Below are 16246 nucleotides of genomic sequence, written 5' to 3'. Positions count from 1 at the left end.
AGGAAAGTCAAAGAGGTGAGCTCAACGTCAGGGCTTTTTTTCCCTTCAAGTTCTTTGTGGAAAGCAGTAGGTGATCAGCCAAGGGGCTGTGCAGGTATTCTGGCATTCTTACAGGGCAGTGAGGACAAGAACTGGAGTGGGGACCCACCAGAGAGGAAGGGCTGTAGTAAATAAATGTCCCAGGCTTTCAGCATGGAGCCCTGATGGCTACACTCTTGCAATGGGGAAGAAACATGAGATAACCCAGTCCTACAAAGAATAAAGCCCTTTGAGTCAGTCATCCTAATGCCTGCAAGAAGCAATTTTTTTTTTTTCTGTAGAAAGACATCATCCAGAGTCTCAAATTATCTCTACAATTTTTCATTGGCAATATTTAAAAGTTACAAATGTTAAATGTTAAAAAAAAAAAAAAACAGGCATTAACAGAAGACAAAATCAGAAGACTGAAAGCGAAGAGAACAAAAGAAAAGGCTAATGAAACAGACCCACAGGAGGTCCAGATACTGAAGTTATCAGAGGCAGACTTTAAAGTGACTGTGGTTAAAATGTTCAAGAATGGTATGACAAGAATTTCAGCAGAGAACTAAAAACTGTAAAATGAATCAGCTGGAAATGCTACATCATGCTAAGTGAAATACGTCAGTAACAAAAGAACAAAGATTGTATGATCCCACTTATGTGAAATATCTGGAATATGCAAGCGTATTCAGACCTAAAGCTCCTGGTGGTTACCAGGGGCAGACAGAAGGGAGAGGGAAGGGGAAAGACTGAGCTTCTATTAAGGATAATTTGGAAAATTTGGAAATGGGTAACGATGATAGTTGCACAATATGATGAGCACCATGAATGTCACTGAATTGTATATGTGAAGAATGTTGAAATTGCAAATGTTTTGTAACATGTATTTAGCACAATAAAATAAAATTGAAACATTTTTTAAAAAGATATTCTAGGGCTGTGAAATACGACAACTGAAATTAAGAACTAAAATAATGGGTTTAAGAGAAAATTAGATTCATCAAAGAGTACTATTTAACTGTAAGGTAGATTAGAAGGATATATCCAAGCTGAGACAGAAAGAAAAATATTTTAAAAATTAAGAAAATATATTTTAAAATATATGGGATATAGTGAGAAGGTCTAACATCTGTGTAATTGAAGCTAACATTTGTCACAGATCAGTGATAGGTAAGACAAAAATGTAGTAAGAATCCTACGCTTGTTGAGGGAGAATCAAAAGAAATACCCTCATTTGCTGCTGGTGGAAGTCACCACTGGCTTATGGTTTGGCCACTACTCTGGATAACGATTTTGCAATACGTGCTCAGAATCAACACCTATGCCACTCTTTGAACGAGAAATCCTAGTTCTCTGAACCATTATATACAAACAGCTATACATAAATTAACAGAAATAACTATAGATCAACAATAACGGAATGGCTAAGGAAACCACATCTACCCAATGGGTCAATATGCAGTTGTGAAATACTGGACACAAGGACTGTGGATCAACATGAAGAAAGGGCAGAAAACTCCACGTATAATGTAATTTCAATTATACAAAGGATGAATGGGAATTATATCAACATGCTAGCAGTGTATTTTTCTTTTTTTAAAGTTTGTTAGCATTCAGAATAAAAAGTTGTGGGGAAACAAGTATACTCACTTATTTTGGTGGGAGTATAGATCATGTGACCATTTTGGAGAGTTATTTTACATCATATATAAAAGTTACCACCACTCGTCTGTCGGTTTATCATACTGTGGTGGCTTTTCTGTTGCTGTCATGCTGGAAGTTATGCCACTGTTATTTCAAATACCAGCAGGGTCACCCATGGTGGACAGGTTCAAGCTCAGCTTCCAGACTAAGACAGAGTAGGAAGAAGAACCCAGGGATCTATTTCTAAAAAAACTGGCCAGTGAAAACCTTATGAATAGCAGCAGAACATTGTCTAATATAGGGCAAGAAGATGAGCCCCTCAAGTTGGAAGAGTTGACCTTAATGATGTGGATGGAGTTAAGCTTTCGGGACCTTCATTTGCTGATGTGGCATGACTCAAAATGAGAAGAAACAGCTGCAAACATCCATTAATAGTCAGAACATGGAGTGTACAAAGTATGAATCTCAGAAAACTAAAAGTCATCAAAAATGAAATGGAATACATAAAGATAGGTATCCTAGGCATTAGTGAGCTGAAATGGCCATTTTGAATCAGACAATAACAATGAAGAGGAATGGCATTACACTCATCATCAAAAAGGATATTTCAAGATCTATGCTGAAGTACAAAGCTGTTAGTCATAGAATAATATCCATACACCTACAAGGAAGACCAGTTAATACGACTATTATTCAAATTTACTCACCAACCACTAAGTCTAAAAATAAGGAAATTGTAGACTTTTACCAACTTCTGCAGTCTGAAAATGAACAATCAAGATGTATTAACTGTTACTGGTGATTCGAATGCAAAAGTTGGAAACAAAGAATAAGGACCGGTAGTTAGAAAATACGGCCTTGGTGATAGAAATGATGCCTGAGATTCCATGATAGAATTTTGCAAGATCAACAACTTATTCATTATACTAATACTTTTTTCAGCAACATAAATGGTGACTATACATGTGGACCTCACTGGATGGAATACACAGGAATAAATTGACTACATCTGTAGAAAGAGACAATATAGAAGCTCAATATCATTAGTCAGAGAAAGGCCGGAGGTCAGCTACGGAAAAGACCACCAATTGCTCATATGCAAGTTCAAGTTGAAGCTGAAGAAAATTAAAACAAGTCCACGATAGCCAAAGTATGACCTTGAATATATCCCACCTGAATATACAGACCATCACAAGAATAGATTTGATGGATTGAAAACTAATGACCAGACGCATTGTTAGATGACATCAAAGACATCATACGTGAAGAAAGCAAAAAGTCATTAAGACAGAAAAGACCAAAATGGATATTAGAAGAGACTCTGAAACTTGCTGTTGAACACAGAGTCACTAAAGTGAATGGAAGAAATGATTAAGTAAAATAGCTGAACAGAAGATTTCAAAGAGCAGTTGGAGAAGACAAAGTAAAATATATAATGAAATGTGCAAAGACCTGGAGTTAGAAAACCAAAAGGGAAGAACATGCTTGGCATTTCTCAAGCAGAAAGAACTGAAGAAAAAAATCAAGCCTTGAGTTGCAATTTTGAAGGATTCTATTTTTTTTTTATGGGCGAAATATTGAATCACACGAGAAGCATCGAAAGAAGATAGAAGAAATACGGACCCACTAACCAAACCAAACCAATTGCCGTTGAGTTGACACCTACTCATAGCTACCCTATAGGCTGCTACAGCATCACTATGAAGGATGAGTACCAAAAAGAATTGGTCGACCTTCAATTATTTCAGGAGGTAGCATATGATCAAGAACAAACGGTAATGAAGAAAGAAGTCCAAGCTGCACTGAAGGCACTGGCGAAAAACAACCTCCAGGAATCGACAGAATACCAACTGAGATGATTCAACAATTGGAAGCAACACAGGAAGTGCTCACTCATCTAAGCCAAGAAATTTGGAAGACAGTTACCCGACCAATCGACTGGAAGAGATCCATATTTGTTCCCATTCCAAAGAAAGGTGTCCAACAGAATCAGGAAATTACTGAACAATATTATTAATATCACAAGCAAGTAAAATTTTGCTGAACATAGTTCAAAAACAATTGCAGCTGTACATCCACAGGGAACTGCCAGAAATTCAAGCCCGATTCAGAAGAGGACGTGGAATGAGGGATATCATTGCTGATGTCAGATGCATCTTGGCTGAAAGCAGAAAATACCAGAAAGATGTTTACCTGTGTTTATTGACTATACAAAGGCATTTGGCTGTGTAGATCATAAAAAATTACGATGGGTAACATTGGAAAAGGGAATTTCAGTCTACTTAATTGTGCTCATGTGAAACCTGTACACAGACCAAGATGCAGTCGTTCCAACAGAACAAGGGGATACTGCATGGCTTAAAGTCAGGAAGGTAGTATGGCAGTGCTCTATACTTTCACCACACCTATTCGATCTGTATGCTGAGTACATAATCTGAGAAGCTGGACTATATGAAGAAAGAACTAGGCATCAGGATTGGAGGAAGACTCATTAAAAAACTGATATGCAGTTGACACAATCTTGCTTGCTGAAAGCGAAGAGGACTTGAAGCACTGATGAAAATCCAGACCACAGCCTGCAGTATGGATTATACCTTAACATAAAGGAAACAAAAATTCTCACAACTGGACCCATAAGCCACTTCATGATCAGTGGAGAAAAGAATGAAGTTCTCAAGGATTTCATTTTACTTGGATCCACAATCAAAGCCCAGGGAAGCAGCAGTCAAGAAATCAAAGGATGCATATTGCATTGGGCAAATTTGCTGCAAAAGACCTATTTAAAAGTTGAAAAGCAAAGATGTAACTTTGAGGACTAAAGTGCACCTGATCTATGCCATGGTATTTTCAATTGCCTTATGTGCATGTGAAAGCCGGACATTGAATAAGGAAGACCAAAAAAGAATTGATGCTTTTGAATTATGGTGGTGGTAAAGAATATGGAATATGCCATGAACTGCCAGAAGAACGAACAAGCCGGTCTTGGAAGAAGTACAGCCAGAATGCTTCTTAGAAGTGAAGATGGCAAGATTTCTTTTTAAATAATTTTTATTGTGCTTTAAGTGAAAGTTTACAAATCAAGTCAGTCTCTCACACAAAAACCCATATACACCTTGCTACACACTCCCAATTACTCTCCCCCTAATAAGACAGTCTGCTCTCTCCCTCCACTCTCTCTTTTTGTGTCCTTTTCACCAGCTTCTAACCCCCTTCACCCTTTCATCTCCCCTCCAGGCAGGAGATACCAACATAGTCTCAAGTGTCGACAAGATCCAAGAAGCTCACTCCTCACCAGCATCCCTCTCCAACCCATTGTCCAGTCCAATTCATGTCTGAAGAGTTGGCTTCAGGAATGGTTCCTGTCCTGGGGCAACAGAAGGTCTGGGGGCCATGACCACCGGGGTCCTTCCAGTCTCAGTCAGACCATTAAGTCTGGTCTTATGAGAATTTGGGGTCTGCATCCCACTGCTCCCCTGCTCCCTCAGGGGTTCTCTGTTGTGTTCCCTGTCAGGGCAGTCATCGGTTGTAGCCGGGCACCATCTAGTTCTTCTGGTCTCAAGATGATGTAGTCGCTGCTTCATGTGGCCCTTTCTGTCTCTTGGGCTCGTAATCACCTTGTGTCCTTGGTGTTCTTCATTCTCCTTTGATCCAGGTGGGTTGAGACCAAACGATGCATCTTAGATGGCTGCTTGCTAGCGTTTAAGACCCCAGACACCACTCTTCAAAGTGGGATGCAGAATGTTTTGTTAATAGATTTTATTATGCCAGTTGATTTAGACATCCCCTGAAACCACGGTCCCCAGACCCCTGCCCCTGCTACGCTGGCCTTCGAAGCATTCAGTTTATTCAGGAAACTTCTTTGCTTTTGGTTTAGTCCAGTTGTGCTGACGTCCCCTGTATTGTGTGTTGTCTTTCCCTTCACCTAAAGTAGTTCTTATCTACTATCTAATTAGTGAATACCCCTCTCCCACCCTTCCTCCCCCCTCAACCACAAAAAAATGTTTTCTTCTCAGTTTAAACTATTTCTCAAGTTCTTATAATAGTGGTCTTATACAATATTTGTCCTTTTGCAACTGACTAATTTCACTCAGCATAATGCCTTCCAGGTTCCTCCATGTTATGAAATGTTTCACAGGTTCCTCACTGTTCTTTATTGATGAGTAGTATTCCATTATGTGAATATACCATAATTTATATATCCATTCATCTGTTGATGGGCACCTTGGTTGCTTCCATCTTTTTGCTGTTGTAAACAGTGCTGCAATAAACATGGGTGTGCATATATCTGTTTGTGTAAAGGCTCTTATTTCTCTAGGATATATTAAAAGGAGTGGGATTGCTGGATCATATGGTAGTTCTATTTCTAACTTTTTAAGGAAGCGCCAAATTGATTTCCAAAGTGGTTGTACCATTTGAAATTCCCACCAGCAGTGTAGAAGTGTTCCAATCTCTCCATAGCCTCTCCAACATTTATTATTTTGTGTTTCTTGGATTAATGCCAGCCTTGTTGGAGTGAGATGAAATCTCATTGTAGTTTTGATCTGCATTTCTCTAATGGCTAATGATCGTGAACATTTCCTCATATATCTGTTAGCTACCTGAATGTCTTCTTTAGTGAAGTGTCTATTCATCTTTTGCCCATTTTTTAATTGGGTTATTTGTCTTTTTGCAGTATCATGTGGATTTTAGAGATCAAGCGCTGATCAGAAATGTCATAGCTAAAAACTTTTTCCCAGTCTGTAGGTAGTCTTTTTACTCTTTTGGTGAAGTCTTTGGATGAGCATAAGTGTTTGATTTTTAGCAGCTCCCAGTTTTTCTTTTACATTCTTTATAATGTTTTCTATGCTGTTTATGCCATGTATTAGGGCTTCTAACATTGTCCCTATTTTTTCTTCCATGATCTTTATTGTTTTAGATTTTATATTTAGGTCTTTGATCCATTTTAAGTTAGTTTTTGTGCAGCAAGATTTCTTTTTATGTACTCTGGATACTTTATCAGTAGGGACCAGTTCCTGGAGAAGGACATCATGCCTGGTAAACTAGAGGGTCAGCGGAAAAGAGGAAGACCCCCAACGAGATGGGCTGACACAGTGGCTGCAACAATGGGCTCAAGCATAACAACGCTTGTGAATATGGTGCAGTACCAGGCAGTGTTTCCTTCTGTCATACCTAGGGTTGCTATGAGTGGGCAGTAACTTGGTGGCTCCTAACAAGAACAACAGTATCAAAGTAAATGATGTACATACTCTTTGACCCAGCAATGTCTTTGTTGGATTTTACCATTTGAATATATTCAGAAACACACGCCAAGATAGACGTATAGAAATGTTTACTGAAGCCTTATTTGCAAAGCAAAGAAACCAAATGATAGAAATTTCCATAAATAAGGAATTAGTTAAATGAATTATGGTTTTGCCTCATGATGAAATAATACATAATATTTTAAAAGAATGAGGTCAGTTTCTACATATTGATATGAAAATATCACCAAGAATTTTTTATTAAAGGCAAATACAAAATGTAGAATATTTTTGTATGGTATAATCTTTGGACATGTTATCAGGAGGGACCAGTCCCTGGAGAAAGACATCACGCTTGGTAGAGCAGAGGGTCAGAGAAAAAGAGGAAGACCTTCAATAAGATGGATTGACACAGTGGCTGCAACAATGGGCTCAAGCATAACAATGATTGTGAGGATGGCACAGGACTGGGTAGTGTTTCATTCTGTTGTGCATAGGGTCGCTAAGAGTCAGAACTGACTTGAGGGCACCTAACAACAACAACATAATCTCATATTTGTACACACACACACACCACCCCAACCACACACAGGCACACACCAAGCACACACACACATACAGCATACACACACGTGTACACACACATGTATTCTGATTGTGGGTAGAGCTGAGAGGGGAGGAAGGGCTTTTTTTATTTGTCCATTTTTTACAGGTTTAGACCATTGCAGATTTACAGGCAGTTTTTTTTTTTTTTTTTAAGGAAGAATACAGAGAAGTCTCTGCTGCCTTTGCCCAGTTTCCCCAAATGGTACCACAGTATAAAGTCACAGCCAGGCATTGACACTGACACAACCCACAGGTCTCATTCAGATTTGTCCAGTTTTACTCGTTCTCATTTGTGTGCACGTGCCAATGAGTTCAGTTCTAGGTGATTTTTGTACCTGTGTAGCTTCAAGTATTCACACAGTCAAGCTGCTCAACACTCCACCCCACGAGGATGTCCCATGCTGTCCTTCTCCCACCTAGCACCCACCTCCTTCCTACAGGTAGCATTTTTAAACTGTTCGACTTTTTAAGAAGCTATTTACATGTGTGTTTGTTTTTTAATCTATTTAGTCAACAGAGGTTAGCTGGATGGAGGACCGTGGTGCTCTTCGGTATCTTGAGCTGTATTTTATAATCTAATAAATGCCAGTGGAGTCTTTCTCTGCTCTCAGGTTTTGCTGCAGTGCGGGCACGTGGTCACAGACGGGAAGACAGTCAGCCAGCCTACCTGGTCCTGCAGCTCCTTGCGGAGGCGACCGGTCTCCTCCCGGGACGCCTGCAGCTCCCGGTGCAGAGACCCCTGGTCCCGGAGCCAACATTTCAGTGTCAGTGCCTGGTGGTGGAGCTGCCCGACACGCAGCCTGAGGCCTTCCTCCGAGGCTTCGGCCTCCACGCCCTGGAGCTGCAGGAACCAGAGCAAAGAGGGCCTCAGATTTTTACCCAAGCGGTCACCTTTGCAAGCAAACAGCACCTGTTCTTCTCTCTAATTTGTTACTGCACTTTTCTCACAGTAAAAAAAGAAACCAAGTAACACAACCCCCACCTCAAAAAAACAAAAAACCAAACCTATTGCTGTCGGGTTGATTCCGACTCCGTATAGGACAGAGTAGAACTGCCCCATAGGGTTTCCAAGGAGTGGGTGGAGAATTTGAACTGCTGACCTTTTGGTTAGCAGCCGAACACTTAACCACTGTGCTACCAGGGCTCCAAGGTAACAGAAATCCCCCTAAATCATGGTATTCTGCATTATCACTGTTATTATCAGTAAAAAAAAAAAAAAATTTTTTTTTCCTACCAGGCTTCCTACTGTGTCCCTACACGTGGGTGCACAAATGAGTGTGTGGTCTCCTCTGGTTTTCGGGGGGCGGGGGGATGGGGAAGAAGGGAGCCCCAGAACGACTTCCGAGAATTTGATTTTTTAAATTATGCCAAATAGAAGGGCATGCCAGAATCTGCTTGAGTGGATGTCAGTCATCTATATAATGGACCATGTGATGAATGAAATTTAATGTTCAAGTCAAATTATGAGACGGTTATTAAATGGAAGTTTCATATATTTACATAAAAAAGAAGATACAGTATTTTCAACAATCATCTTTTAAAAATCAGTACAAAATAGCCTCTCACTCTTCTCGGGTCTAACGTGAGGGCAGAGGTATTCCTGAGGGCCCCAGTGGGAAATCTGTGGAGGGAGGAGGGTGCAGGGAAGAGGCACTTGTCCTACGTGTGGCTAAGGCCAGCGATGCTGCCGCCCCCACACGCTCTGCCTCCTCAACTTTCATTTTCATATTTGTTTTTATGTAAATACCTACACATAAAACACACACGTTTTTCCATATAAAATCGATCATGCTAGCTACGTCTTTTGTATCTTGCTTTTCTTCCTTAATGCTGTGTATTGACCTTCCCCTTTGTCACCAAATGACTTTGGAAACACCGTTGTTAGCATATACATGGCGCCCTGTGGCTGTGTTCTGTGGTCTGTCTGACAGCTTCCCGACCTCCTTCCATACCACACCCCCCCCACACACCCGTGACCCAGACACACTGGCTGCTTCTGTTTTGTCCACACGCTGGAGCTTCCTGCCTCCAAGCCTGACAGCTGGCTCTGGAATGTCTCCCTCCTTCCAGTTAAAAACCTACCTCCTCAGACTTTCAGCTCCCACCAGGTCTCAGTAGGGGGTAATGACAACTACAAGATCTGGTAAAACATGTAAAAACAATTCTCTCCGGGCACTGGAGGTCAATCAATACAGGTGGAGGGAGACACAATGAGGCGAGCTCCACGTTCTCCCTGGAGTTTTCCCTGAAACATTTTCCAAACTGAGGTTCAGGAAGATAGAGCCCAGGCTGACAGTGGTGCCCTGCTGGGCAGAGGAACCTGAGCCTGGGTTCAGGGCTGTGGAGAAGAGAGAAATGCAGAGAAGAAACCCAAATCTCACCCTAGAGCTGCCCATTAGGTCCTCACTGAATCATAAGCTGTGCAGATAGAGAAAAATCCTGAGGCCTTTCAGAGAACTTCATTGGGAGGTTAACTGCTGAAGAGATCCAGAGGTCACACACCACTGAGAAGGCGGTAGTGTTCTGGCAGAGCTGAAGTGCAGAGACCTTGGCTATGCTCAGGGAACTTGCTCAGTGCCACTGAAAGTCCATAGAGCAAGGACCATCCTTTAGGGGTAATATCAGCCCAGCACTGAGGGCAAAACCTAAACAAACCTGCCTAGGATTGAGAAACCCTGCTGAAAACTCAACTACCTGACAGAACAAAACTCACTCAACATTTCTTTGTGGAAATTATCAAATATCATTAATATCACAAGCAAGTAAAATTATGCTGAAAGAACCCAAAATTATGCTGAAGATAATTCAAAAACAACTGTAGCAGCTTTTGACAAGGAACTGCCAGAAATTTAAGCCAGATTCGGAAGAAGACACAGATTGAAGGATATCATTGCTGACGTTAGATGGCTCTTGGCTGAAAGCAGAGAATGCCAGAAAGAGGTTTACCTGTGTTTTATTGACTATGCAAAGGCATTCAACTGTGTGGATCACAACAAATTATGTATAACATTGCAAAGAACAGGAATTCCAGAACACTTAATTGTGCTCATGCAGAACCTGTACCTAGACCAAGAGGCAGTTGTTCAAATAGAACGAGGAGATACTGCATGGTTTAAAATCAGGAGAGGTGTGCATCAGGGTTTTGTCTTTTCACCAGAACTGCCTCATAGGATTTTCAAGGAACAGCTAGTGGATTTGAACTGCCGACCTTTTGGTAAGTAACTGTAGCTCTTAACCAGTGTGCCACCAGGGCTCCTATTCAACCTGTGTGCTGAGCAAGTAATCCGAGAAGCTGGACTATATGAAGAAGAATGTGGCATCAGGACTGGAAGAACACTCATTAACAACCTGCAATATGCAGATGACACAACCTTGCTTCCTGAAAGTGAAGACGACTTGAAGCACTTACTGATGAAGATCAAGGACTACCGCCTTCAGTATGGATTCACCTCAACATAAAGAAAACAAAAATCCTCACAACTGGAAAAATAAGCAACATCATGATACCAAACGCATTGCCATCAAGTAGATTCTGACTCATAGTGACCCTATAGGACAGAGCAGAACTGCCCCCGTAGCATTTCCAATGCTATAAACCTTTAAGGAAGCAAACTGCCTCATCTTTCTCCTGTGGAGTGGCTGGTGGGTTTGAACCACTGACCTTTCAGTTAGTAGCCAAGTGCTTAACCACTGTGCCACCAAGGCTCCTTAATATCATGATAGATGGAGAAAATGTTGAGGTTGTCAAGGATTTCATTTTACTTGGATACACAATCAATGCTCATGGAAACAGCAGTCAAGAAATCAAACAATGTATTGCACTGGGCAAATCTGCCGCAAAAGACCTCTTTAAAGTGTTATAAAGTAAAGATGCCACCTTGAAGACTATGGTGTTCCTGACCCAAGCTATGGTGTTTTTGATCATCTCATATGCCTGTGAAAACTGGACAATGAATAAGGAAGATAGTGGAAGAATTGACACATTCAAATTATGGTATTGGTGAACAATATTGACTATACCATACACTGCCAGAAGAATGAAGAAATCTATCTTGGAAGAAGTACATCCAGAATGTTCCTTAGAAGCAAGAATGGTGAGACTTCATCTCACATACTTTGAACATGTTGCCAGAAGGGACCAGTCCCTAGAGAAGGACATCACGCTTGGTAAAGTAGAGAACAAGCAAAAAAGAGGAAGACCCTCGAGATGGACTGACCCAGCACCTGCAACAATGGGCCCCAACACAGCAACGATTGTGAGGATGCAACAGTGGGCCCCAACACAGCAACGATTGTGAGGACGCAACAATGGGCCCCAACACAGCAACGATTGTGAGGACGCAACAATGGGCCCCAACACAGCAACGATTGTGAGGACGCAACAGTGGGCTCCAGCACAGCAACGATTGTGAGGATGCAACAGTGGGCCCCAACACAGCAACGATTGTGAGGACGCAACAATGGGCTCCAACACAGCAACGATTGTGAGGATGCAACAGTGGGCCCCAACACAGCAACAATTGTGAGGACGCAACAATGGGCTCCAACACAGCAACGATTGTGAGGATGCAACAATGGGCCCCAACACAGCAACGATTGTGAGGACGCAACAATGGGCTCCAACACAGCAACGATTGTGAGGATGCAACAGTGGGCCCCAACACAGCAACGATTGTGAGGACGCAACAATGGGCTCCAACACAGCAACGATTGTGAGGACGCAACAGTGGGCCCCAACACAGCAACGATTGTGAGGACGCAACAATGGGCTCTAACACAGCAACGATTGTGAGGATGCAACAGTGGGCCCCAACACAGCAACGATTGTGAGGACGCAACAGTGGGCCCCAACACAGCAACGATTGTGAGGACGCAACAGTGGGCCCCAACACAGCAACGATTGTGAGGACGCAACAGTGGGCCCCAACACAGCAACGATTGTGAGGACGCAACAGTGGGCCCCAACACAGCAACGATTGTGAGGATGCAACAGTGGGCCCCAACACAGCAACGATTGTGAGGACGCAACAGTGGGCCCCAACACAGCAACGATTGTGAGGACGCAACAGTGGGCCCCAACACAGCAACGATTGTGAGGGTGCAACAATGGGCCCCAACACAGCAACGATTGTGAGGACGCAACAGTGGGCCCCAACACAGCAACGATTGTGAGGACGCAACATTGGGCCCCAACACAGCAACGATTGTGAGGGTGCAACAATGGGCCCCAACACAGCAACGATTGTGAGGATGCAACAGTGGGCCCCAACACAGCAACGATTGTGAGGACGCAACAATGGGCCCCAACACAGCAACGATTGTGAGGACGCAACAATGGGCCCCAACACAGCAACGATTGTGAGGACGCAACAGTGGGCTCCAGCACAGCAACGATTGTGAGGATGCAACAGTGGGCCCCAACACAGCAACGATTGTGAGGACGCAACAATGGGCTCCAACACAGCAACGATTGTGAGGATGCAACAGTGGGCCCCAACACAGCAACAATTGTGAGGACGCAACAATGGGCTCCAACACAGCAACGATTGTGAGGATGCAACAATGGGCCCCAACACAGCAACGATTGTGAGGACGCAACAATGGGCTCCAACACAGCAACGATTGTGAGGACGCAACAGTGGGCCCCAACACAGCAACGATTGTGAGGACGCAACAATGGGCTCCAACACAGCAACGATTGTGAGGACGCAACAGTGGGCCCCAACACAGCAACGATTGTGAGGACGCAACAGTGGGCCCCAACACAGCAACGATTGTGAGGATGCAACAGTGGGCCCCAACACAGCAACGATTGTGAGGACGCAACAGTGGGCCCCAACACAGCAACGATTGTGAGGACGCAACAGTGGGCCCCAACACAGCAACGATTGTGAGGGTGCAACAATGGGCCCCAACACAGCAACGATTGTGAGGACGCAACAGTGGGCCCCAACACAGCAACGATTGTGAGGACGCAACATTGGGCCCCAACACAGCAACGATTGTGAGGGTGCAACAATGGGCCCCAACACAGCAACGATTGTGAGGATGCAACAGTGGGCCCCAACACAGCAACGATTGTGAGGACGCAACAATGGGCCCCAACACAGCAACGATTGTGAGGACGCAACAATGGGCCCCAACACAGCAACGATTGTGAGGACGCAACAGTGGGCTCCAGCACAGCAACGATTGTGAGGATGCAACAGTGGGCCCCAACACAGCAACGATTGTGAGGACGCAACAATGGGCTCCAACACAGCAACGATTGTGAGGATGCAACAGTGGGCCCCAACACAGCAACAATTGTGAGGACGCAACAATGGGCTCCAACACAGCAACGATTGTGAGGATGCAACAATGGGCCCCAACACAGCAACGATTGTGAGGACGCAACAATGGGCTCCAACACAGCAACGATTGTGAGGATGCAACAGTGGGCCCCAACACAGCAACGATTGTGAGGACGCAACAATGGGCTCCAACACAGCAACGATTGTGAGGACGCAACAGTGGGCCCCAACACAGCAACGATTGTGAGGACGCAACAATGGGCTCTAACACAGCAACGATTGTGAGGATGCAACAGTGGGCCCCAACACAGCAACGATTGTGAGGACGCAACAGTGGGCCCCAACACAGCAACGATTGTGAGGACGCAACAGTGGGCCCCAACACAGCAACGATTGTGAGGGTGCAACAATGGGCCCCAACACAGCAACGATTGTGAGGACGCAACAGTGGGCCCCAACACAGCAACGATTGTGAGGACGCAACATTGGGCCCCAACACAGCAACGATTGTGAGGGTGCAACAATGGGCCCCAACACAGCAACGATTGTGAGGATGCAACAGTGGGCCCCAACACAGCAACGATTGTGAGGACGCAACAATGGGCCCCAACACAGCAACGATTGTGAGGACGCAACAATGGGCCCCAACACAGCAACGATTGTGAGGACGCAACAGTGGGCCCCAACACAGCAACGATTGTGAGGGTGCAACAATGGGCCCCAACACAGCAACGATTGTGAGGACGCAACAATGGGCCCCAACGCAGCAACGATTGTGAGGACGCAACAATGGGCCCCAACACAGCAACGATTGTGAGGGTGCAACAATGGGCCCCAACACAGCAACGATTGTGAGGATGCAACAATGGGCCCCAACACAGCAACGATTGTGAGGGTGCAACAATGGGCCCCAACACAGCAACGATTGTGAGGGTGCAACAATGGGCCCCAAAACAGCAACGATTGTGAGGACGCAACAGTGGGCCCCAACACAGCAACGATTGTGAGGACGCAACAGTGGGCCCCAACACAGCAACGATTGTGAGGACGCAACAGTGGGCCCCAACACAGCAACGATTGTGAGGACGCAACAGTGGGCCCCAACACAGCAACGATTGTGAGGACGCAACAGTGGGCCCCAACACAGCAACGATTGTGAGGACGCAACAGTGGGCCCCAACACAGCAACGATTGTGAGGACGCAACAGTGGACCCCAACACAGCAACGATTGTGAGGACGCAACAGTGGGGCCCAACACAGCAACGATTGTGAGGACGCAACAGTGGGCCCCAACACAGCAACGATTGTGAGGACGCAACAGTGGGCCCCAACACAGCAACGATTGTGAGGACGCAACAGTGGGGCCCAACACAGCAACGATTGTGAGGACGCAACAGTGGGCCCCAACACAGCAACGATTGTGAGGACGCAACAGTGGGCCCCAAAACAGCAACGATTGTGAGGACGCAACAGTGGGGCCCAACACAGCAACGATTGTGAGGACGCAACAATGGGCCCCAACACAGCAACGATTGTGAGGACGCAACAGTGGGCCCCAACACAGCAACGATTGTGAGGACGCAACAGTGGGCCCCAACACAGCAACGATTGTGAGGACGCAACAGTGGGCCCCAACACAGCAACAATTGTGAGGACGCAACAGTGGGGCCCAACACAGCAACGATTGTGAGGACGCAACAGTGGGCCCCAACACAGCAACGATTGTGAGGATGCAACAGTGGGCCCCAACACAGCAACGATTGTGAGGACGCAACAGTGGGGCCCAACACAGCAACGATTGTGAGGATGCAACAATGGGCCCCAACACAGCAACGATTGTGAGGACGGTCCGGGCCAGGCAGCGCTTTGCTCTGTTGTAAATAGGGTCGCTATGAGTTGGAACCAACTCAACCACACTTAACAACAACAACATGTTCTATGATACCAGTTAAATAAAAATTAAAAATTCTTCAGAAACTTGGAAATTAAGCAACACACTTCTAAATAACCCATAGTCAAGGAAGAAATTATAATGTAAATTTGAAAATATTTTTAACTGAATGAGTATAAAAGCAAAATATATCAAAACATGTAGGATGCAGTTAGAACAGTGCTGAGAGTGCAATGTATAGCTTTAAATACATACGTGATAAAGTAAGAATGATTGACAATCATCTAAACTTTCATCTCAAAAAGCAAGAAAAGAACAAATTAAATGAAAAGAAAGTCAAAGAAAGGTAATAATAAAGATACAAGCAGAAATAAATGAAACAGTGGACATACAGTAAAAACAGAATATAATAAAGAAACACAATAGACATAGAATAAAGAAAATCAACAAAACCAAAAGTTGGCTCTTTGAAATAATTGAAAAAAATTGCTAGAGAATACAAAAGGCTCGATACTCAAGACCCTGCAGACATTAAGGCTGCTATAAGGATATT

General features: G+C 44.1%; 1 protein-coding gene across 1 annotated transcript in view; it reads right to left on the bottom strand.

Annotated features, from left to right (window-relative positions):
• The window catches only part of C5H4orf50 (chromosome 5 C4orf50 homolog), an 83650-nt gene that overhangs the window by 26710 nt on the left and 40694 nt on the right, over positions 1–16246 (bottom strand). Inside the window, exon 10 of the mRNA XM_064286334.1 lies at positions 8176–8349. Coding sequence (XP_064142404.1) covers positions 8176–8349 — 174 coding nt within the window. The remainder of the gene's footprint in view (positions 1–8175; positions 8350–16246) is intronic.

The sequence above is a fragment of the Loxodonta africana genome, chromosome 5, assembly GCF_030014295.1.
Source record: "Loxodonta africana isolate mLoxAfr1 chromosome 5, mLoxAfr1.hap2, whole genome shotgun sequence".
NCBI classification, from domain to species: Eukaryota; Metazoa; Chordata; class Mammalia; order Proboscidea; family Elephantidae; genus Loxodonta; species Loxodonta africana.
This window is presented reverse-complemented; position numbering and strand designations above follow the sequence as displayed.